Below are 25,279 nucleotides of genomic sequence, written 5' to 3' on the forward strand. Positions count from 1 at the left end.
CTGTATCAATTGTAAGAACTTCAAGTTACTTCACAAAGGTATTGGGCCCTATGTTTTCCCTTCCTAGGTCCTCAAAGATTCCACAAGATAACAAACATCTTAAAGATGTACCTCTAAAGTACCAAATTATGTATTGTTCTTGTATGATATGAGTAAACGTGATGAGGCATGGTCCTTCCTCTAGAATATCTGAGTGCCATGTTTAACAGTTTCACTGGACAACTTTGAACAGTGAACTAGCATTCCTTTTGTTTTGCTAGCTTTATATGGATAGTGGAAAGGGTATAGTGCAAATTCCCTGCAGGCAGCGGGCAGGATGAAGGTGACTTTAGAGTAGCACTTGGAGGACACAATGAAGAATCCATCTATTGACAGAGCCCTGTTACAGATTCACCAGGACTTATTCCGGGCTGCTGTGGGACCCAGTCAGATGAGCATACTGGGGTGACATATGTTCTAGCCCAGAAAGCAGCTAAGCTAACCTCTGACCCCAATGTTATTCCTATAGTGTGTCTAGAATCAGACAATGGGAATATTATTATCCAGAAACATGTTGGTGTCACAGTGGCATTGCACAAAATGGCCTCTTGACATCTTGTATCAGTTCTCCAGCAGCCTATCATATAGACTAGAGTCTATAAAGAGTTATTAAAGTTCCAGTAGTTAGTCCATTCATTTAATGTGCATTGGGCATTTTTCTATTAGTTTTAGAGTAAGGACTTTTTGAGACTGTATGGTATGACCTATCAAAATATTAGTAAGAGAGGATCATGCTTTAAAGCAGCAGGTCTAGGTCACTTTGTACACAGAATTTTGTTACGGTAAGTCTGGTTGGAGGGAAAAAAAAGAGTCAAATGGAAATGTTAGAAACAACAAAAGGTAGAATGTGGCAAAAGTTAGAAAACTACCTTGGAGTCATTTTATAGAGATCTTAAATGCATAGTTAAGGGGATAATTTTCAATGAGAATGACCAAAAAGTTCTGAACAAAGGTAATTTTTAACTAATGAGTTAAGAAGGTGAATTCAGCAGTAGTATATGGAATGAATTAGACTAGAAAAAGGCTGACTTGTAGTAGAAGATTGGAAACAGAGGAGAAGGTATGGATGACAAACATAAACCACAATGTACAAAATATACAGAATTATACAGACAGAATTTTAAGGTTAGAAGGAATCTCAGAAATTACATAATCCAGTCTCTCATTTTAGAAATTAGCAAACTAAGGCTCCCAGAAACTTGGTCAAAGTCACATATTTAGATATTTTTTTTTTAGCTGTAACTTAAATTGAGCTTCCTTGATTTTAAAGCCTGTTAACTTCTTTGACAGCAGAGCTGGGGTTTTTTTCCCTCTATAATGTTTGGCAAATCAACATATGAATTAAAGGAAATAAATGAATAAAACAAAGAAAACGCCTGAAATTTCCAGCCTTCAAAATGAAATGATGATCTATTAACAGAAAGAGAAGAATTCTTAGGAAGAATGAGAGTAACTTCAGTTTGGACTTAAGTTTGTTAAGTGTTGCAAGAATATTCTTGTACAAATGTCAATTAGATGGATCTATCAGGTAAGTCTGAGAAGTCACTGTATTGTATTAACATTTCACTATTCACTGACTCATTCATTTTTTCAATACTATTACTGCATTCATATTATGTGCCAGGCACTCTACTAGATATTAGAAGTTTTGGCCAAAGCCATACAGATGACAGAATATAGGATAACACATGGACAAGAAGTTGAGGACATAAGAAATGGGAAAGAAGTGAAGGAGATAAGAGCAAGGGGTATAATGAGAATCAGGAGAGTAACTGCATTAGAAAGGCTGAAAAGAGAAGCAATTAATAATAGCAGATGCAATGAGGCAGAAAAAGATACAGCAAATAATAACCACAGAGAAAATCAACTGTAGAGGGTTAAAGCTTAGTAGCCAATGAGGAAGTGGGAGAAAGTATATGAAAAATACATAAGCAAGAAACATGACCTAAGTAAGAGAGGGAAACTGATCATTCTCAAGGGAGTTTGAAGGTATGGCAGAATAGAAAGAAAGTATTATTAAGAGACTTCAGCAATCTCCTCGACAACAATTTGAGGAAAAGCAAAATCACTAAAGTAAGAGCGATTGAAATGCAAGAGAAACAAGAAATAACTAGTGGAGAATTCCAGGGAAATTAAGAAAGGTTACAGTCAGAAACACTAATAGAAGATCAGTTGTGCTGGAGAAGAAAATGCTAAGAGGAAAGGAGAAGGTTGGTAACAATGCAAAGAAATTAAGGCAAAAAGGTGGGTAGCTCAGAAGTGTGAGCTACTTCTGGATTTGATCACATTTACTGAGGGGTCTTCTCGGAGAGACCATCTACAGGAAAACATTCTACGTCCCACACAGGAACCTCATCCTCCACTGACTCCACTAGTTTTGTCAGAATCTTTCCTCTAATTAGAGTCCTAGTCATGGCCCCAAATACCTTAAGAAAAGACCCTTCACTGCCTCTCTTCAAACTCACAGCAGCAGCCCTCAGCACCACTCCAGTCCCAGGTCAGACCCTGAGAGGACCTTACTCAGTTCTGGCACTAAAATAACTCCCAGTTCTGGCACCAAAACAGTGTAGGATAAATTTAGGATATTTGAGGTAAATCACTTCTACTTGAGCATCTTATCTCTATAATTCTTATATTAAGTAAAAGAGCAAGCCCAATTAACCCCCGATATCTTCTCTCTAATTTCTTCATCTCCTGCACTCTCTTCTGTACCATTTTAATCTTCTCTAATTCTCTCAGCTGTATTTTCAAGAATCTTTATCCATTGCTAACTCACTTCCTTATGTTATCAACCTTTCTGCAGAATGGTTTCTGCATATCTCTATCTTAAATAGCATTTAGTTCAACCTTGTAGACTCTCCTTCCAATATAACTCTCATCTGCAGAAGCTACTTGTTCTCTCACATTTCATAGTCCATGGATTCAGGAGAGACTGGCTCCCTAGAAACACTCTGGTCATACTCTCCCACTGTAATGTACATGTCCTTATTTTTGTTAAGCATGCCACTTAGCTGTAGCATCCATTATTAATTCAGGTTCCTAATATCTATTCAACTTCCAATCACTATGTCTTAGTCATTGATAATTTTGGGAACTGGTTGTCAGCCATCTTCTTTACCCTAATTCCTATGGTAATTCTAGAAGATTTCAATGTACATGCAGAAAACTGTTCAATAATCTTGAACCACAACTCTTGGATCTTCAAAAGTTCAATAATCCTCACCTTTTTTCCTGCATCAACACCCCTTCCTGGGGAAATACTGTGGATCTTAGAATCCAATGAAATTATTCAAACTCAGAAATACTAATCACCAATATCTCAAACTGAGTATGATAATTGTCAGGTGTTTTACAATCTCACCCCCACTTTACTTGATCTCCATTTGATACTTTTGGTTCCTTGGCCCCTCCAATTCTGGTCAATGTATATCACTCTCTTTGCTTTTCTTCCTTCCTTACCCATCCTAGACTCTATGACTGATAATCTGAACCACTCCTATACCAACACTCAGATTCCCTTCTAACCCAAATCTTCCAAAATTCATCAGAACCCTAAAGGTGATTCATTGCCATAATCTGATTTCTCTACATCTAGGCAACTTGGCACTGCTTAAGCAAAGCATACATTCGTACAGGTTGGCACATTGCAAATTCATGGTTTCCAACATCTGCTATGGTGGTATCACTAAAAATCTTTTTACTTATATTTAATCAGTTCCCATCACTTTGTACCCGACAACTATTTTAAGCTATCTTATTTTCAATCAAACATCATATTCAGCGTCTAGGAATCTACCCCCAGGAATTTGTCTCAAAACACAACCATGTAATCTCAATTACAGCAACAACAAAATTGAGGTTATCAAACGTAATTACCTTCAACTTAACATCCTTTAAAAACTTACTTAGTTCCAACTATTTTCCTTCTGTCTCAACAGTAAATAAGAACTTCTTTATGTTTACAAACTCCATCTGTGTGATTGGTCCTACCCACTGCCCTAAGACCTTTCTTCTAGCCATCCTTTTTTCCGTGTTTTCAACTTATCTTTTGTTCCTAAAAAATCCTTTCCTCCAAGCCTATAAACACACGATGTATTTCTTATTCTAAAAGAAAGAAACCTACTCTGACATCACATACCCCTACCCAGCATTTCTCCTCCACACCCTCTTGATGTATTTATTTTCTTAACTCCCACTCACAGCCCAGGCCACTGCAATCTGCCTTTTTAGCCTCACCACCCTTCCAAAATCACCCTAATGAAAGTCACCAATGACATCTCCCTTGACAGCGTTAATGCGCATTTTTCATTTATTATTTTTACTGTTGACATTATTTCTTCCTTCTTAAAACTATTCTTTTAGCCCTCGCTATTCTTACTTTTCTCATTTCTTCCTTCACTATGTCCTGTCTGCCACTAAATGTTAATGTTTCCCATGGCAGAGGGAAACTCCTTGGCCCTCACCACATGGGCTGTCTCTCTGGCTGATTTCACTTTCATTTTTGTGTCTACTTCCCACCACTAGCAAATTTGCTCCCAAACTGCTCTTCGTAGCCTAAACTTTAAGCTTTGAAATTATTTATTTTACTCCTTGCTAGAGGTTTCTCCTTAGCTATCTCAGTAATTCCAAAACTGAACTTGTCTCTCACCTAGACTGATTCCTCTCCTAGCAATCCCCACCGTCTTCGTTAAGGCACCACACGCACCCAGTTACCCAGGTTCTAAGACCAGGAGTGCTTCTTCACACTTCGCTCCCCCTCAACATTCAGATCCCATATTATTTACTACGTATTATTGATTTTAATTAACTCTCATCTTCTTTCTCCATCCACTACCTTACTTAGTTCGGGCCATTAGTTTCTACTGTCCTAGACCAAGGCAAACACCTCAATAAGTACCTCTTTTTCATATCCTTTTCTCTCAAATTAACCATCCACATAGTCTCTACAGTAATTACTCTGGAGTGAATAAATATATTATAGCCATCCTCAAACTGAAATTCTTCAAACTACCTCTGTCACTTACAATCTTAGATCTAAGTTTCTTAACAGAGCATACAAGGTTATTAATAATCGGGACCATCTCTGTCAGTCCAGATTCATTTCTTGCTATTCCCCGCCTTGTAGCACACTCTAACAGTGCTAAAACATGGTTTTTACTACTTCAGTAACTCTGCTCATACATTTCTTTAAAATTCTACCAACATCCTACCCTACCTCCATATAAATCTAAATAATTCTAAATCTTCCTTTAAGATATAGCCTAGTTATTGTCTCCTCCATCACATCTTTACATAAAAGTTGCCATGTTGTCCACCATCAGTGTCAATGATGTCTTAATATGCTTTAAGTAGAGAAATAATTAAGCTTTATAGCTTTAAGTACAGATAAATACGAGGAAAAAAATTAGGATATGAGGTAAATTTTAAAATATAAAAAATACATTTATTAAAATAAAAGATAGCTCTCAAAGGGATATTAATTAAAAATAACGTGATATTCATTCTAAATATATTTGTTTAAATGTTGACTGTGTTTTAAAATACACAATGAATCAAGAGATAATTTTGTACTGGTCAGCACAACCTGGCCAGAAGAAAAAAAGTTTTGATTCCTAATGTTAATTAATATTTGTTACCTGAAGTAATATAAAAGAAGTTTAGCAAACATTATTTAAGCTTCTATTCATCTGTTTGGAAGAGACAGCACTCATAATTTTTCATTTTACAAACTTGGGGTAGAGAGACCAATGGTTCTGATTCATCACATACTGGGGATGCCATGTTCAGTTTCTTGCACTTATCCCATTCAGAAAATTCCAGAGTTCATATACCCAAACTACAGTTCACTCAGAACTATTAACACATATTTATTTACAGAAAGGGAATTCCCACAACAAGACAGTAAATGGAACCTTGAGATCTAGACTGGGAAACCAGATACTCAGGAGGTGCCAATTTCTTTCTATTCTTTTCACAACGTTCAATAAAAAGGTCACTTTTCCTTTAAGTGTTCAGTCATTTTTTTCTCAAGTAGGTAGTTAGGGAGAACTTGGGTCATTCAGATCAAAAAATCATTCAGCAAGAGAAAGAGACAGATCCAGATTTGGACTTTATCAAATAGGTAAAAGAATAACAATGTAGTAAAGGGACTGAGGATATTTCTGAGAATAGATTCAACCTCTTGGTATGTAAGCAAGTAAAGAAAAGTGGAGAATAACTGGGAAAGGTAAAGGGGTAAAGAGACTAGAGTCTTCTACTGAGATAAAAGAACTAGTACATTCAAAGTAACTCAATGAGAGAATAAGAAAGAACCATGTGTAGTTCTTATCCAAGAGTAAAGTATTTTGTAATAACTGTAAATGTAAAGTAACCTTTAAAAGTTGTATAAAAATTTTAAAGTTTTCAAAGGTAGAACAGTTTCAAATTATAAGATTCAGAGCATGGTTAGGGGAGTGAATGAAATAGATTTGGGCGTAAAGTTCTCTACCTCCAATTTGAGATAGTCAAGGAAGTGACTGGGTGCCGAACAGATCATTCAGGTGAATGCTAACATCACTCAGGTTGATGGCAGTAATTGTGATAAAGAGGAAGACTAAATCCAGGTGCTAAAATCCTCTTCAGTGAACAAAATGGCATAATCAAAGGGTCAACCGACGACATCAATGTGTGAGGGTAGTAGATGGTTGTGCTCAGCTGCATCACATACAAGGGTTAAACAAGAAGCACAGACGTCATGGTAATAAATAAAGGAGAAGGGGTAGGTGACTAGATGAGCTTTTACATCTTCAACAATCGCCAGAATCTCAGAGTGGATTGAAATGTTTGTCAGAGGGACTAAGTAACTCAGAAAATTAGCAGAGTGAAATAAGTGATCAAAGTCACTTTTAAAAAACAAAGGAAGGAAATGTCAAACTGAAAATTCAGTATAGCATTTACTATTTCTGTGAAAGAGACACACAAATGCAATAGGAAAGGAACTATGGGTAGATGCAAGAAATATAACCATATATTCTGGTTCTCAATTTGGGTAGAAGATTCATGGATGTTTATTTTATTATCATGCTTTGAAACGAGAATACTTTCTCTTGTATGTATCAAATTAATAACGATAAAACATAGTATTTTTAAAAGCAACCTTAAAGAGGCTCATTCTTACAAAATCTATCCAATTTTTCCGCAGTAGGCATACTTAAGACTCACAAATTTAAATCATTTAAATGACAGTAAACCTTTCAGTAAGTTATTTGATAACTTGATTTCTAAAACTGATTTTCCCAACTGTGTTTTGCTTTAATATAAACATGAACGATATTGTGTTTCCTGACCACAAATTAAATCATGGCACAGAAGACAATTCAGAAATGTACCTTTCGAAACAGACCAGGTAGGCTGAGGTTAAGAGTTGAGTAAGTATATGAAATTGATAATCAGCTTAGAGCTGATCAAGAACTGATTCCATCTATGTTGATTTATTGAAAGAATAAATAATACAAAGTAGACAATTTACTTATTGATAAGTAAGAAAAATGCAGAATATAAACAACTCATGGGATGCATAATTTTAATTTACATTTAAATGAAAAGATACCAGCATAAGAAGAATAATCTTATAATCAGTAATGTCTCATTCATGCCACCCACCTTAAAAAAGGTCTTGGCTAATTATAAGGATAGTTATACAACTTTTTCAATATTTGTAAGGTAAGTGTATAATCATTGCAACCAAAAAAATAGTATGAATGTAATATACAGCAATAGTAAAAATAAAAGACATTAACAACAAAAAAGAACTACTTAGTACTGAAGCAAAATAACAGGAAAGAGACTGAGAAACGTAAAAGAAAATAAAATATAGCAATAACCACTATCATGCAATAAACTGGAAGGTACTTAATTTAAATTATGTTTACTGAAAGACATCACAAAACTTGAATTATTAGGATTTAGTGTTGATGTTATTTCTTGTGTTCCCTTCCACATTTGTCTGAGCGAATTCAGTCCTTAGGAATTTACCCATTATTTTCAATTATTTTTTCTAAGCTCTATCATTATCAACTCTTTTTTTTCTTTTTCAGTTTTATAGGTAGAATTATTATAGTTTGACTGCACATATACATTATATTGCATATCATTATCAACTCTTAGTTAACTTAACTGATAGGATAAAAGTGGTCTAAACATAACCTAAACCACTTTGAAACAATAGTCAGAGTGAGTACAGCACATAATTGCTTATCTATACAGCTGAGCCCACAACCAGCTGCATCATTGCCATTCTTGTCTCTGCCTATAGGACCTCAAAATGTCACTGAACTGACTCAAATCCCTAAAGCTCCATTTAGCCCTGAGAAACCGCAAACTTTGGAGACCTTCTTTCCCTGCTAGATTTCCTTCTAGGATTAACTAGAAAGTTAATCTCCCTTTTTGTTAAATGTCAGGTAATTGACATTTTCATTCAATACAAGAAGAATGGTGGTAGATTAGAAATGAACAAAGATTTTGCCACAGACTCAGTATTCTCCACAGATCCAGGACCATCTGCTATGACCAATGAGTAGACCATAGCCTTTGATAAGATAACCATAAACCTAAGTTTAGCCTCATAAACTTCAGCTCAAGCTAAGTACTTTCAAGGACTGACTCAATTGTGGAGGGAGCTGGGGGAAGTTGGTTGTTAAGATCATATACCAATCAACTAACGCTGTTTAAATGTCTAATTATGAACTCTGCAGAGAAAGATGAGCTATTAATTGCTATTAATTTTTAATAATACTATTATTCTACCTTTCTAGGTAATAAGAGTCAAATGTAATTCCTGATGAACTAAATTTTTAGAATCATCGAAGAGATGATCCAGTCCAGTAGGGGAAGGTCTATTTTTGACATTCGACCACAATTGAGGTGTTTATATATGCTTTATTTCCTACTATTTTATAAGGATAATATTTATATATTTCATCTATAACCACTATGTATATACAAAAAACAGAAATAGAAGTGAATTATATCACACCAATAGACAGGCACATGCAATTCTACGGACAGACTCAATTGTAAGAAAAATATACCTGCCGTCCCTGTGATGATGTTCAATGGTCTGATTATATCTGGAGCGAGGTAGAGTAAGAAAATGACTGCAAGCATGGCAGAAACAAGAATATAAATGAGACTCAGGAAAGAAATGAGAAGGTAGAGTTTAATTTTTTAAAGTGAGATTCAAAAAAGATAAGCAGATAGTAAGCAAAGCAAATGAAAATTGTCACTGGAAAGCTTGCTCCTTCCTCCCAATGTGCATTGTAACATGGCAGTGCTAAAGGTTAAACTATTCTAAGGACTCTAAAACAAAACACAACAAAATGTAACAAATTGAGATTTAAACAATATTTCAAAATAAAATTTTATCAATTATCACTCAAACATCTTCAGCACCAACTATAAAATGTTATACAGTACAGATGCTTTCTCATTTTTTAAGAGGAAAAGTAGGAAGAGAAAAATAATAAAATAACCAGAAAGTTTAAGAAGAAAACAATAAAAGTAATTTCTAACACTTATACTTAGATTTTATAAGGCAATTATTTCTTCTTCAATCATTAATAATTAAAAATAACCAAAAGGGCTTATAAAATTCCATTAAGTGAGGAACAAATTGATTCAAAATATCTTTACTTGATTATTAATTTTATTTTCTAAATGTATTGGATGATATTCATTTTTCCATTCACTATGTTTACTACGTGTTTACTGGCTCTGCTGCACTTCATGCCTCATGACTACTGGAAAGTAGCACATTGACCTTTTTCCCCCCTCAGGAGCTGATTCTCTTCTTTCTATAGCACTAATTCAAATTTTTCTATTTTTTTTAAACCTTTCATGTCAAAACACAATTTTCGCAGATGATCATTATGTTTCAGTAAAAGATGGAAACCAACCTTGCACTCTCAATTTCCACACTTCTACCTCTAAATATAGAATATATTTATATCTTCACTCGTCCTTTTCTTCTGCAACAAAGGAAGAAATTCCTCTACTTGTAATCCTACTTTTCTCATGACCTTGCTTCATTCATTTTTGTCTCATGCTTTCCCTTCCACAACTGCACTTAATCCTACAAATAAAATCTTCACTAACCTTTCTTTCCTCTGACTTTGCTTTCATCACAAAACATCTTAGACATATCTACAATTCTTGCTTACTTTCTTCTACAATTCACTTTCATACTTCTCAAAGCTTACTGTAATTTGACTTCTGCCTCTTCCGTTCTCTTGAAGCTATCTTGTGAATTTTACCTGTGAAATCCTAAAAAACATTTAATTTCCTCTTGATCTTCATCACACTACACTTATCTATAATTTTAGACATTGATTTTCAACCTCTATTTCTTGACACACTCTCTCGGTTTCTGAAACACTATCCTCTCTAGCTACTAAAAATAATATTTAACATGTAACTATGTGCCAAGTACTCTGCTAAAGCTTTGTCTGTGTTATCTCTTTTACCTCTCCTTCTCCTAACAACTCTGAGATAGGTTCTAGTATTCCCAAGACAGAGAAACAGGCTGAGTGCTTACGCACAGCCATATAGTTTAGTAGAAAGACTGAGTTTCAAACTCAGGGTTTTTCTTAAGCCAAAATTCAGGCTTTTAACATGTACACTTTGTCCTGGTGGCCCATCTATCTAACTGCTTCTTTATCCATTTCACTTACTGATTCCCTTACTTTGTATTCCTTAGAGGTAGTGGTTTCCCAAGATTTGTTTCTCAACCTTTATATTCCAACACATTCTTTCTGGATGATACTATTTGTTTTTATAGTGTAAACTCTCACTTTGGTTTAGCCTTGGTTTTCCTCTGGGTTTCACCTTTCCAGCGGCTTCCTGGGCTCTCCACATGGCTGCTAGAGGGTTATGTAGGCATTTCAGAAAAGCACATGTTAATTGTAAGACTTGAGCAAGACATCTGCCTATTTGGACATCTGGTGCTGCATTTGTGAAATAAGGGTGCTGGAGCAGTAGTTTACCAACTTTTTTATTGAGAAGACCACTTGTTTTCTTCAAACAAAATTTTATGTAAAAGCAAAATTTAAGAATCTGATAAAATCAGAATGGCTCTGTGCTGCAGAGGGAGTGAGAAGCCTAAATCTTACCCGTTTGGCTTCAACCTTGCGTACAGCAGCAGTCCTTCAGGTGCCTCTTTAGAACCTCGGACCCTACAATCTCTAAAGGCCTTTCTAGTTTCAAATACAATTCTTTAATTCCCCCTGGAACTTAATACTTCAGCTATTCCTTTTCTTGTAATCTCAGTTTTAACTAAGGATTTAAATATTTACTTAATAAATCAAGCTTCAAAATCTCAAAATTTAACTCCTCCACTTTCCTTATTTTCCACATTCAGTTGATTTATGAACATTGCTAGGTCTAATGTCCAATAACTCAAATTTGTCCCGTCTTTTCCTTTTCTCCTGAAAATACCTTACATCAGGCTTACCACGTCCATTGAAATAACCTTCTATTAGGCCTCCTTTTAGAACCCAGCCCTCTCCTGATCTAATCCATTCTCCACCCTACCTATGGAAGTGTATTTACAAATTACGCTTCAGATCATGTAGGTAGCTTGCTTCAAATCCTTCAGTGACTTCCCATATCAAAAAAAAAAAAAAAAAAAAAAAAAAAAAAAAGTAAAAAAGTATATATTCCTTAAAATGGCATACAAATTAAGTTCTAAGCTACTTTCAATCTTCTCCAATTACTTCCCTTTTCCCACACAACTTTTTATCTGCGTCCACCAGACTACCTAAGATTCTCTAAATAAATCCCATACTTTCTAACTCCAAGACTTTGTTCATGCTTATCACTTTCCCAAGAACTCCATCTGTCCTTCTCTGTTTCCACTTCATTGCCTTTCAAACTTCTACTCATCTTTGAAGTCCAAATTCTTCTTGAAGCTTTTCCCAATACATCCAAGCAAGTAATTTTCTCTCCAATCTGTTCCAATACTATTATGCTTAGACCTCACGTCTTCTACATTTTATAATTAGTTGGTATAAATTAATTGGCATGATCAGTTGAATAATCCATTGAGCTAGACCAAGATAATGTCTATTCTAAATCTTTGTGCACAGTAGCTGACCCATTCAATAAATATACTTTGGGTTGAAATAAAAAGTAAAAACAGAATTATGTTGTTTTCATGGTGAACCTACTCTCCAAAGAGAATAGTGGTTCATGTGATCATAGAAACATTCTAGAAATGTAAACAGAAGATTACAAACCAATGTAGTAAAAGAAAATAAGGAAAATAGTATCAAAAAGAGATATTCCTAGCTTTACAAAGAGTAGAAAGAATACCCAACAGTAGTGAGGCTGGGATTTATTGTATTTAAAAGGAAAAGACTGCCTCTAAAACTTACTTAAGTGTAACAAAAATGTGTAAAATTCAAAGCTTGTTAAAATTTTTAATATTCATAGAACTTATATATTGTCATCCAACTTCTAATATTTTCCTTGAGGAAACTTATAGTTAATTTTGCCCCTATAAGCCAAAGAAAACATTAAACAAGAATAACCTTCATAGAGCAGCAGTTTATTTTGTTTCTCTTTTTGTGGTGGTTAATTTTATGTGTCAGTTTAACTGGCCAAGGGGTACCCACATTAACCAGTAATTCTGGGTGTGTCTGTGAGGTTGTATCCAGATGAGATTCTCATTTGAGTCTTCCTTCTCATATTCTTTTTCATTATAGGTTATTACAAGGTATTGAATATAGTTCCCTGTGCTCTACAGGGACATTGCTGTTTATCTATAGAACTTAGTGTCTTCAAATCTCAAACTCCCAATTTATCCCTCTACCCACCATCCCTGTTGCCCCCTGGTAACCACAAGTTTGTTTTCTATGTCTGTAAGTCTGTTTCTGTTTGGTAAATAACATTTCTCATTTTTTTAGATTCCACATATAAGTGATACCATATGACATTTTTCTTTCTCTTTCTGGCTTACTTCACTTAGTATAACAATCTCCAGGTCCATCCACATTGCTGAAAATGGCATTATTTCATTCTTTTTTATGGCTGAGTAGTATTCTGTTGTGTATATATACCATATCTCTTTTATCCATCATTTGTCAATGGACATTTAGGTTGCTTCCATGTCTTGACTATTATAAATAGTGCTGCTATGAACACTGGAGTGTATCTTTTAGAATTAGAGTTTCCTCTGGATATATGCCCAGGAAAGGGATTGCTGGATCATATGTTACTCTATTTTTAGTTTTTTAAGGAATCTCCATACTGTTTTCTATAATGGCTGCACAAAATTACTCTCCAGTCAACATGCAGGAGGGTTCCCTTTTCTCCACACCCTCTCCAGCATTTATTGTTTGTGGACTTTTTAATGATGGCCATTCTGACTGGTGTGAGGTGATAACTCACTGTAGTTTTGATTTGCTTTTCTCTAATGGTTAGCAATAATAAGCATTTTTTTTCATGTACCTATTGGCCAATTTTATGTGTTCATTTGGAGTATTGTTTGTTTAGGTCTTCTGTCCATTTTTTGATTGGGTTGTTCATCTTTTTTGTTATTGAGTTGTATGAGCTGTTTATATATTCTGGAAATTAAGCCCTTGTCAGTTGCATCATTTGCAAATATTTTCTCCCAGTCCATAGGTTGTCCTTTCATTTTGTTTATGGTTTCCTTTGCTGTGCAAAAGCTTCTAAGTTTAAGTAGGTCCCATTTGTTTATTCTTGCTTTTATTTCTATTGCCTTTATAGACTGCCCTAGGAGAACACTGCTAAGATTATGTCAGAGAATGTTTTGCCTATGTTTTCTTCTAGGAAGTTTATAGTGTCTTATCTTATGTTTTCAGTCTTTTAAGCCATTTTGAGTTTATTTTTGTGTATGGTGTGAGGGAAAGTTCTAACTTCATTGATTTACAAGTGGCTGTCCAACCTTCCCAAAGTCACTTCCTGAAGAGGCTATCTTTTCTCCGTTGTATATTTTTACCTCCTTTGTCAATTAACATTAATTGACCTTAGGTGTGTGGTTTTATTTCGGGGCTCTCTATTCTGATCCATAGATCCCTATGTCTGGTTTTGTGGCCTTTTTTTCCTCCTCACTTTTGAGCTAATTATCTCATAACTCTCTGGTCCTCTGACTGACATTTATAACATAGGCTCCCCTGCTTCTCAGGTCTATGGACTCAGACTAAATTACACCACAATTTCATGGGTCTCAAGGTTGCAGACAGCAGATAGTAGAACTTTTTACCCTGCACAATCATGAGAGCCAATTTCTCACTATGTATGTATGTATGTATGTATGTATGTATGTATGTATGTACCCATCTATTCTATTAGTTCTGTTTCTTTGGAGAACTGTGACTATATGCTTTTCTATAGACATATTATACCTCTTAACCTAATCTAGTCATAATCTCCCTTGAGACTGAGTGGAAAATAAAAGAATGCATCTATGTATATTACATAAAATTAAACATACTGCTTTGGTAAGCCTCCTAAAATCTACCTAAGATACAGAGATGTACGCAAAGTCCTTCGTCGCACACACTTGGTACAACTTAAAAACATTTTATTTACACTTCTCCATTAAACTGTGCTTACTTTTCTCCCCAAATTAATGGACTTTGAAATCTTAGCTATAAATACTGTCTTGAATAAATATAATGCATTAAAGAAATAACAGTTATAATAAAAACTGCATTTAATACAAATTAAAAAAAACTGAGCAGAGTAGTAATTCATTGTAAAAGAATAAAATAGAAAAACTAAAAGAATGATTAAATTTTGAAAAGACAAAAAATGAAGTTACAGATTGTCAAATTATGATAAAAATATCACTATTCAAAGAACTGAACAAGATTACTGATCAAATTTCTTGATACACTTTGATTCTTACTAAAAAATATAATCTTTGAAGACAAAAAAAATCATATTTATAATGAATCATCCTTCTGTTGTATTTAATTAGCCTGAATGTCCCCTTTTAGGAACTACCACATATACAAAAAGGACTGCAAAAGGAGGAGATGAAATATCTTATTCTTAAGTAACCTATAGTTTTGAAAGCTAAGTTTCCAACAATCTCAACTTAATACAAAACTTTCCACTCAGTGTCTTTAATATTGTTAATGTCTTACTCCTTTATAGATCCTAAAATATACTATGATTTAACTATGTTAAAATGTATTACTGAAATATGATAAATAAAAAGTCATATTATTTTTGTAAGGTAAATTCTCTTTTTTCACTTACTTTCTCTATATTTTCAAACTTTCAGAGATGTATTTCTCTCATAGTTGATAACTGAAAGAACCAAAAAAACTATAAATAGTTATGGGTATGTTTGTCACTTTCTGGTAGCTGGTTGCCTGATAAAGAGTAGAGAAATAGCCTAAGTGTGTGAGGTACTTCAGAAATCCATATAATAGGACATTTTTCTTTTTAGAATATAAATGCATTAACTGAATGCACAAAAAAGTTTATGGAATAATGTATCTTCTGCCAGTGTTAATTATATATTTTTATTATTATGCTAAAAATATACTCCATGTAATTAAATGCATCTAATATATTTTGGCCTCTTGGATAGACATAAAAATGTGGACTGCAGGATATCTCTGACATGTACAGAAATAGTACCTAGTACTCTATACTTATTCAAATAGTAAAGTAACTCATGTAAACAAATAAGCTCTTGAAGTGATTTCTAATACTAAAGCCATATAGTTTGCCCTGGGAAAATGATGTTCGTAATTGTAGTAGTTACCAAGATTTACCAGAGAAATTAGAGAAAACCAAAAAGTAGGGGGGATGGAGAGGAAGATGAAAGATGTCCATTACAACTAACCATTTTTGACTAATATCCCTATATCCAAGTTTCTCAATTACTTGTAATGAACCTACTTTATTTTCAAAACAGAATAGGATTTTGACTAATGATTATAAAGTGAGATATGCCAAGAAATAAAGATCCAATCAAATTTCTAAATATAATTCTTTTTACATTACCTATAAGAAAAGGATATGAATACTGTATTTCGTTCTTATGCCACTTAACTTTAACCAGGTACCGTGAGTTAATGTCAAATGGCATCATCTCCTCCAGTATAACCAATGTAAAAAGCCATTATCTTCATTCACAACTTCCAATATGTCCCCAAGTCCCATATCCTTTGTACTGGGTACATGGATGTACATATGCATTCTGCCTCTGCATCTTTGCTCCTGTCCTCGCCTGAATAAATATGCCCATTTTCGAGGTCCAACTCACGTCCTACATTCTCTACAAACCTCTTAAAAACACTTGAATTACTGATTTCTCTTTTCTCTGCTTAATTGATAAGAACATTAAAATGTAAATTATTTGTAAACCAAAAGATCCTTTTAAAATGTTAAGAGTAAAGCACATTTTTTGAGTACATACATACCATGCAACTGGAAGTCCTGTGTCACCCAATCTACGCAATAACCCTATAAAATTGGTATAAATTTTCTAGTTTTATAGATAAGGAAATTGAGTGCCAAAGAGGTTAGCACACACATACACACAGCTGGCAAGTGATAAAAAGACTAAATTCAAATCCAGTGCCATTTAATTTCAAATCCTATGGAAAGGTGTACCTTCCATGCAATACTATTATGATCCAGTGGGTCGATTCTTACTGACAAAAGTAACGCACTACCAAAAGTAACTAAATTTCACTTATGATCTCAAAGGAAATTATTTTAGGCTTTTAAATCAACAGTATTATTGACGGATTCTATAAAATGCTGTTCATGAGAATTCACTGTAAGAATTCTAGAGCATTCTTGCCTTCTAGCCAGTACGTAATAATTACAATGCCTTCACATGCATTCTATTATTGTACAGTTTTTAGAATATTCGGATAAAACAGAAACTAAGAACTCCTTGTTTAATGTGACCTAAAACAGTTCACAACTAAGAATAATTATAATCTGGTAATCTATAGCACTCTAATAATAAAGCCACACAGATCAATTTCCCCCAAAACTTCTGAATTACTTGAATATTTTTGCTAAACTAAAAGATTCATAAAGTTATAAATGAGAAAAATATAACATTTCAATTATGACTAATTCAAATATTAACTAATACCAAGGATTAGTCACCAAGGATTTAATAGCAATTTTTTTCTTTAAAATATTGATAAAATAATGTGTTTGATATGTAGTGACCATTTTTGTGTGTAAGTATAATTTTAGAGGTTAATTTTATTATATTCTTCTCTGCAAGATTTAGACCATACTGTCCTCAGAAAAAATATAGTCCATTTGACAAAAGCCTGAAAGATTTAAAGTCATTTCAGACTTCTCTCCGTCATCATTTCCTTTATAAAACTTCAGTGAACAAGGAGTCAATAAATCACCATATAAATAATTTCCTGAAATTGTCAAACTCATTGAAGTTCTATTAGGTAACAAAAAAACTCATTCACTCACCCTAATATGACTCCTTCCAATGCCTAATAATACCAGTATTGTCACCTTTCTTTCACTACTGTACTTCATAAGCATCAATTTCTATAGGTAGCATACCTATAATTACTCCTAAAGATCACTATGAAAAAGTCAAATAAATTAAAAAGAAAAAAACATTAACTTTCATTCAACACTAATAAAGATGTTAATTTAGTAACTTCCTATTTCTTCTTAGATCTCAGACACAAAACCCAATACTTGTTTGACACGATTGAAGATATCCCGTCTTATCTTTTGGAAATGTGTATTTGAACACAATGAAATTATAAGCACAAATTGAGTATAAATAACTCTAGATTTAGACAAAACAATGAAATTTGTAAATACTGAGAACAAATTTTCCTAGCAGTTGATTTAAACCCCCCCGAAGGTTTTTACTAAAATTAGTTTAGGATACATACAAAGAGATTTCTGAGTTCCCTTGTTATTTTATAACAATATTCTCTGAATAGTAAATTAAGTTTTCTTTCCTAATCCTTATCTTAAACCCATTTGATAGTTTGGGGGAAATATCACAGCATTTTTTATTTTATATATAACCAAACCAATATAGAGGGTTAATCAATTTACTTAACTTAAAAAAATAGTAATTAATGCATGTATTGAAACATACCATATTACTTCTAAGTATGTCACATTTAATTGAACAAATTCAGAGCATTCTTCCAAATGCAGCAGTCAACAAGCCTAATTCTTTAAAATGCTTAAAAGGTTTACTGAAAGCCATGAGGAAAAACCTCTTCATGAATCAGTTTTTGTGTCTGTTTCCTAACAAACCAGACTTGTCTCAACATTTTTATATGTAAGAAGTCACAATGATTTCCCTGATGAGTGTAAAAGACTTTAAGTCTATTGTCTCATGAAAGTATTTTTCTATATAATAATTGGTTATGATAAGGTAAAAATAATAAAACATCTTCTTTTCATTATGATTAGCATCATAACCTCATGTGCAAATTCACTAATTGGTTTGATTTAACAAAGTACCAAAATTGCAAGAGTAAACTAAACTTTTTTTCTTACTAAAGAAAAGATTGTTTTTCTTTCTTTAATTTTTCTTAATGATGTGGCAGTCATAAGAATCAGTGTAGGCATTGTAAAGGAAGCATATTGTTTTAGAAACTGAGATAAGAAATACCCAAGTTCAGGATGAAAACATTTTATGGTAATGCCTTCTTCCTGAAGGCAGCAATTATAATAAGGTCTAACAGTATTTCATCATATTTACCTGTCTCTATCTGGAGAATAATGGTCGTCCATGACACGATGTCTATCCATTCGGCTGATTGTATTATAATGTCCCATAGTAGAGCGTGTCCCTCGAAGTCCCTGTTCCACATTCCGACTGAAATAGCACATTCCATTAAATATCTTAATAAACCATAATCATATACTACACTAAGAAATTAAGTGTATTAATAAAGATAGTAGGAAAAGACAAAAATCAGTGTAATGTCAAGTCCAAGTTTTTTGTTTTGTTTTAACCAATTGCACCTCTGGCTAAAGGTATAAATTTCAACAGAAGGCTGACAATGAAGTTAGGAGATTGTTGCTATAACAGAAGTACGACATAAAATTAAGCTAATATCAATGGAGATACAGATAGGATTATTAAACCTATTAAGGGATGATTCCCAGGTGTTAGTGATGGCAATGATACACGAAGTACAGAGGGAAGAACAGATTTGTGTGGAGAAAATGAATTCAGCATGTTGCTTATACACAATATATTGGAGGACCTTACTTTAGGGATACGGATTGCTATTTGTATTTTTTAAATCTAAACTGAAGTCTTTACAATTAATCAATGACTGTTTTTGTAAACTACCATCCTTGACTTGGATTGTCTACTTACATACTTCTTTTTCATGATACAATAAACCTTTTACACAAGCTCCTGTTATTATGGTCCTTCTATTAAGTACAGTTGAATCGAATCTGAAACCCATGCTGATTTTCTATTGGCATGTTCAAATATTCTCTCCTTGGTAAAAGTCAAGCATTCTTTTTTGTTTTCCCAGTGAGGAAGGGCTTAATTTATTAAAGCTACAAATTCAAAATCTCGTTCCTTCTTGCACTTTAAATTTCAGATTACAAATTTTATTAATCTACTGATAGGTCTGCCACATTTAAGCAATTACTTTTCAGAAGACTTTTTAATAATTTTTGTCCCATTTACAAAAAAACTTAGTTAATTCAACATCTGCAAACATTTTAAACTCTGTTTAAAAATGTAATACATTAGATTTTCTTTTTAATTACTTTAGTTGTCTAAATTAAGTAAACACTTTTAAAGTACTTAATATCCTTATAAAGTTAAATTTATAAATATAATAAATTTTGTTCTCTTAGATAGTCCAATACCACATATAAAATTAAGACTACAATTAAAAATTCTAAGTCTAAAAGTCTGAAACTAACTCAATTACTCATTTAAAGTAAGTGATACAAGGCTGTAATTCTAAGATTTCAAATTTCTTTAAACATTGCAAGTATATAAAATGTGAAATTATGCACATATTTCCTGCTAGGAAACATTATTTCCATGATTCTTACTCCATTAAGTGTTTCTGTACCTAACTGGATTGATCAGTTTTCCACTATGCTAAGACCTGGAGTTGCAGGTTTTCCAAGCAATTCTTCCCTCTGCCTGTGCATTCCCTTATAGTCTTTGCATGATTGTTCTTAATTTTAAGGCACTATTAAATGTTTATTTTTTTCCTTTTCCTTAAATTATCAATATGTATATCATTCATGAGTGTAATTAGTTGGGTTTAACTAGATCTGCTTAATATTTATTTATATGAAGCTGAAAGTTGGATCTTCTTTATAATTATGAATTTACAATAAAATGTCACCCAAAGTTACAAAGAAGCCCATATTTCATATTACTCTTATTATATAGGCTATTAAATAGTATGTTTTTCCTTATGCAACTTTTTTCTACAAAAACTTATTATCTGTAGAAATTTGTAATAATACTTTATGATAAATAGGCTTGTAACATCATCCTACAAATAAAATATGTATACAATCTTACCTTTGTGGGGGAGGGACACTGGGTGACCATGACCTAGTCCTTCCTATAACATCTACTCGGTGAGGAGACCCTGATGGTGAACAATGGTTTGATGACATTACTTGTTCTGGCACTGACAATGTCGAGCTTTGAAGATCTCGGCCATTGTGTCGATAATCTAAAGGTGGAAACAGTAAGATTATAGTTATCTACACAGTAAGATCTTTTGCATTTTGTACTTTACTGAAAAACATAAAATGCTGGTAAAGTTGAAAGGCTCTGAATATATGAAATGTAGAGCATAATGACTAAAGCATAATACTAAGATAAAGTAATATTTTATAAACACTTAAACTGGAAAGAAATGACAAATATTCAAATATTTAGATAGCTACTATGTCCAAGGCACTATGCTAGGTAGAGTAAAACTTTTTTATGCAGTTAGTAATCTTCAATAAAAGACTCAAGTTTATCCTAAAAACATTTTCATCTCTTCAGTGACTTAGAAGAGCTTCAAATGGTTCTCAACAATTATAAATAAAATGATTAACTTCACAAAAGTTTCTAATTTCTATAGTTGAGCAATATTAGAAAGCACTCTGAATACCTCTTTAAGTAAATATATAAACTCTGAGAGGTTCCAAGGATTCGAAGTCATCACCGTATCTTTGAAAATATCAGAATCAGGATTACAGTATTGTAGCTTTTGACAAGTTATTTTTAAATGCATTATTAAAGTATATGATGAGAAAACTATGTCTCAAAAATTATACTGGATTCAAAATAGGAAAACATAGGATATTACACAGCAGTCTTTTCTCCTCAGTGGATTATTAAACGATTCATTATATATAAAAAGAATTTATAATAATGTTGACACAAGAAAAGATGATGTTTTATGATGGTAAAAAAAAAATGAACCCAGGGTAAACACATTTAATTGTGTCGGTTTTCTGAATACTATTCTGTAACAGCAAAAATTATTTCAGAAGGTATTATCCCGAATAACAAATGATTCCTGAAAAGTTTTTAAAGATACATTTCCTTTAACAGAGAAAAATAATAAAATGATCTTTTTCTTGTCATCTTAGAAATAGAAAATAGAAGAATTGATAATGCGCCCCAAGTCACATCAACGTAAAGAGCTTTAATGACATGAAGGAAAATAATTTGGATGAAGACAATCTGATGTGGCTAGATAGCCAATAAGGAGAAGAAGCTGAAAAGTCAATTAACAAAGGGCTAGAGTACAAGAAGGAAACATACTAACGATCTCCAAGCAAGAGGTCATGAGAAATATGACTTTATTGAGGTTTAATTCACAAAACATAAAACGTGAAAACTATTTTTTCAGTCTTAGTGAATTAATACATCATTCACCCTTAGTGCAAAAAATAAAGGCTAAAAGATAGTTACTGAGTTTTTAAAAAGTAATACACTAATAGCATGCAAATGGGCTCATACTCTAACAAAAATTGTCCAACAGAAATGATCAGTCAGTGATCCAAAAGCAACATGTCTTATATTCAATAGGACATTTTGTTCAGGGCAAAATAAGCTATGCTTATGTTGTTTGTTAGGCTAACCTCCAAGAAGAGATTCAAATATTTCTATAATATTTGGAATATAATATATATAAATATTTTTCCAGAATTTATTAAAAAGTAGCTACTTACTAAAATATTAAATTATCAAATAAATTTCCAACCATAAATGAGGCAATATTTTAAACTACAATATCATAAGTTCAAAATGTAGCTGAACCCAATACTTAACATAACAACAATAAAAACAGTTCAAAAAATTCATTCAAATATTTGACATCTTTGAGTATGTAGTGATGTCAAAAAGACTGTATTTTTCCCCCACATTGTTAGTGAAGTATAAAGAAATTTCAGTTATATAATTTATACTGAGATCCTTATTATGTAGTAATTTAAAAATAGAAAATTGGTGTTTACTTATCTGACATCTTTCAATAAGAACATTTAATCTAACAATTGGTACAGGTATTCCAGCAACTAGAATTATTCAATTTAAACTGCCAAAAGGCTGTTTTGGGGGGATAAAGAGGCAAGTTCTTTCTCTATCTATCTACCTATCTACCTACCTATCTATCTACCTACCTATCTATCTATCTATCTATCTATCTATCTACCTATCTATCCATCCATCCATCTACCTATCTATCCATCTACCTATCTATCTACTTATTTATTGGTAATTAATGATGAGTTTCACTTCCTTCTTAATACTATAAAATAATTCTGAAATTCTTACCTGATACTACACCAATTCCATCATCACAGTCATAGTCAGAGACTTCACTATCACTTATTCTCTTTGACCCTATGATGCAAACAATAAACAATAGCAATAATTAAAATTGCTGATCAGTTACAGGGAAAAAAAACCCCTCAACAACCTGAAAAACAAATGAAAGGATTTTAAATGGAACACTTGAGAATAAAAAATAGAGAGAAGAAAACTCATTATGAACTCACAAACACTTGTTTCCACATATATTTCATTATGTGAGAATACTACTCTTGAAATGTATAAGACAAAGTTCCTAAACAGCTTAAAGCTTGAAATAATACTAAATAATATATGTAAGTGATTTGATGCTGATTGATAAAATCTATTGGACAAAAAGCTGCATCAAAAATAGCTAAGTCAGGTCAATGTTAGATGCTTTTTGATAAAGGCACTTGAATCTAGGTAAATTTCAAAATACAAACATTATATTCAAAGGCATTCATGTGTCTTTTTCTAATATGCGTGACCAATAAATTTAATATACCCAATTTCTTATTTTCCACACTCATGGAGAGGAAGCATAATTTGATATCTTAAACATTCTTCTTTTACTATTACTTTAGTGGTTTCTCTGTTGCTCTGAGAAAAAAATGAGAAATAAATCCTCCACAAAACTGACTAACACATCTCCATTATGAACTGCTATGTTTTCTAAGAAATAGTCTAAGACAGAGCAGTAATTATTATTATAATTCAAGAGCTGTGTATTTTGTTTACAAAACAAATCTAAAACAAAACTTTAAAATGTTAATCATGCTATGGCAAAAATAGCATTAAATTGAATTAAATAGAGCTTTGATGGCTAAAGCAGATTAAGTGTACACATTTAATTATGAAATATATCACGTACATACATAAACATGTTGCAGTTTGGTTTTTAATATATGGTTCCTCCCACATGTGCCTCAGGAATAGGCACACCTGACACAAAAGAATGATTAATGCATTTTTCTCTTCCTTAGTATCAGAGAATATTTAACAATAAATGAAGACAGTGTTGCTCTTTCAAAAGAGGACTTGTTTTTAATCTGTTTACTTATCCTACACATAATTCATTAAAGAGACTAAACTTTGTGAGAAAATAAATGCTTGCCTATACGATTTATAAAACACTGAAAGCCCATGTTGTCTAAGGTGTGTAAAATAGCAATAATTAAAACGTTCCAGAAATTCCCTCCATTGTTGCAACATCCTGTTAGAAATACACTATACATTCTCTTTTCCTTTTTTTTATCTGTTTTAATCCTTGCCCTCTTGGGAGAGGGAAAGTCTTTTTTTTTTTTGCCAGGAACTGCAGTTCTTGTTTTTCCCCTTTTCATGGTTAGGTAGAAGACACCTATCTTTTTTGATCACATGGTTCCACTGAATGAACTCACTACTATTTTCCTTACAAATTCATATGTCATAAAGCTTTAGCCCCAATTTGAGGCTCTTATAGTCCCAACCAGTATGGAAACTACAATTATCTGACAACATCCCAACAGAACTGCCGCAAAAGTTTTATAAAATTAGGACATACATTCTAAATGACCTTGGGAGAAAGGAGGGATAACACAGATGAGGCTACAGATGAGAGATTTAAGAACTGCTACTCGGCTTGTAGTAATGTTTCACCTTGTAAATGCTCAAAGACAGAGCGATGATTAGTTTGATGGGCCACATACACTACAGAGCATAAAGACCACATGCTTTTTGTATTGGTCAAGGATCAGATGTGCCTCTGATGCAAGACAAGAACGACACCAGCAAAAGATGAAATTAATTTTATCAGCCTTTGTCAGTGGTCTTGTGCGGGGGTGGATAAGGTACATATGTGCTTTGTAAATGTTACTTCCTTCCATATCTTGATTACTTTCCTGATGGAAGTCTCCACCTATTCTGATATGAATCCTACAGATAGTAAATACCTTGCAGTTATGTTCTCTCTAGGTGGATTGTGTCATTTCAACATTCTGATGAATTCAACTACTTAAGTTTAATGTCACTGAATGTATCAATCTTCTCTTAAAATTAGTGTATTCAGCATCTTGTTTAAGAAATTTCTTGAGTTTACAAGCACAAAGATATACTCATATTTTCTTCTGAAAGTTTAAAAATTTTGGTTTGTGCGTTTACATCCTTGTGCATTGTAAATCGAGTTTGTGTACGGGATGAGATATGGATATAATTTCCTTTTTCCAAAAGGATAACACATCTCAGCATTGTTTATTTTATCATTCTACCTTTCCCCAATGATCTGCAATGTCACCTCTGTCATAGATAAATATATCCTATCTGCTGGGATTTGCTTGGTGTCCTTTTTTTCCCCTTGTACAGGCTGCCTATCTGTAAACCAATAAATCAGTCTTTGTTTATTATAATGTTATATACTGAAAAGCAAATCCTTCACCTAAT

General features: G+C 33.0%; 1 protein-coding gene across 24 annotated transcripts in view; it reads right to left on the minus strand.

Annotated features, from left to right (window-relative positions):
• RIMS2 (regulating synaptic membrane exocytosis 2) overlaps positions 1–25,279 on the minus strand; it is a 489,839-nt gene that overhangs the window by 188,929 nt on the left and 275,631 nt on the right. For 16 of the 24 annotated variants that reach the window (XM_032468079.1, XM_032468082.1, XM_032468074.1 and 13 more), the window contains 3 exons: positions 22,847–22,915; positions 20,588–20,744; positions 18,776–18,892 (listed from right to left, as the gene is read on the minus strand). In XM_032468079.1, the coding sequence (XP_032323970.1) occupies positions 18,776–18,892; positions 20,588–20,744; positions 22,847–22,915 (343 nt within the window). Of the gene's footprint in view, positions 1–9,107; positions 9,174–18,775; positions 18,893–20,587; positions 20,745–22,846; positions 22,916–25,279 lie in introns of all 24 variants that reach the window. The other 8 variants (XM_032468081.1, XM_032468080.1, XM_032468083.1 and 5 more) reach the window with 1 other exon arrangement.

This window comes from Camelus ferus, chromosome 25 (assembly GCF_009834535.1).
Source record: "Camelus ferus isolate YT-003-E chromosome 25, BCGSAC_Cfer_1.0, whole genome shotgun sequence".
Taxonomy (NCBI): domain Eukaryota; kingdom Metazoa; phylum Chordata; class Mammalia; order Artiodactyla; family Camelidae; genus Camelus; species Camelus ferus.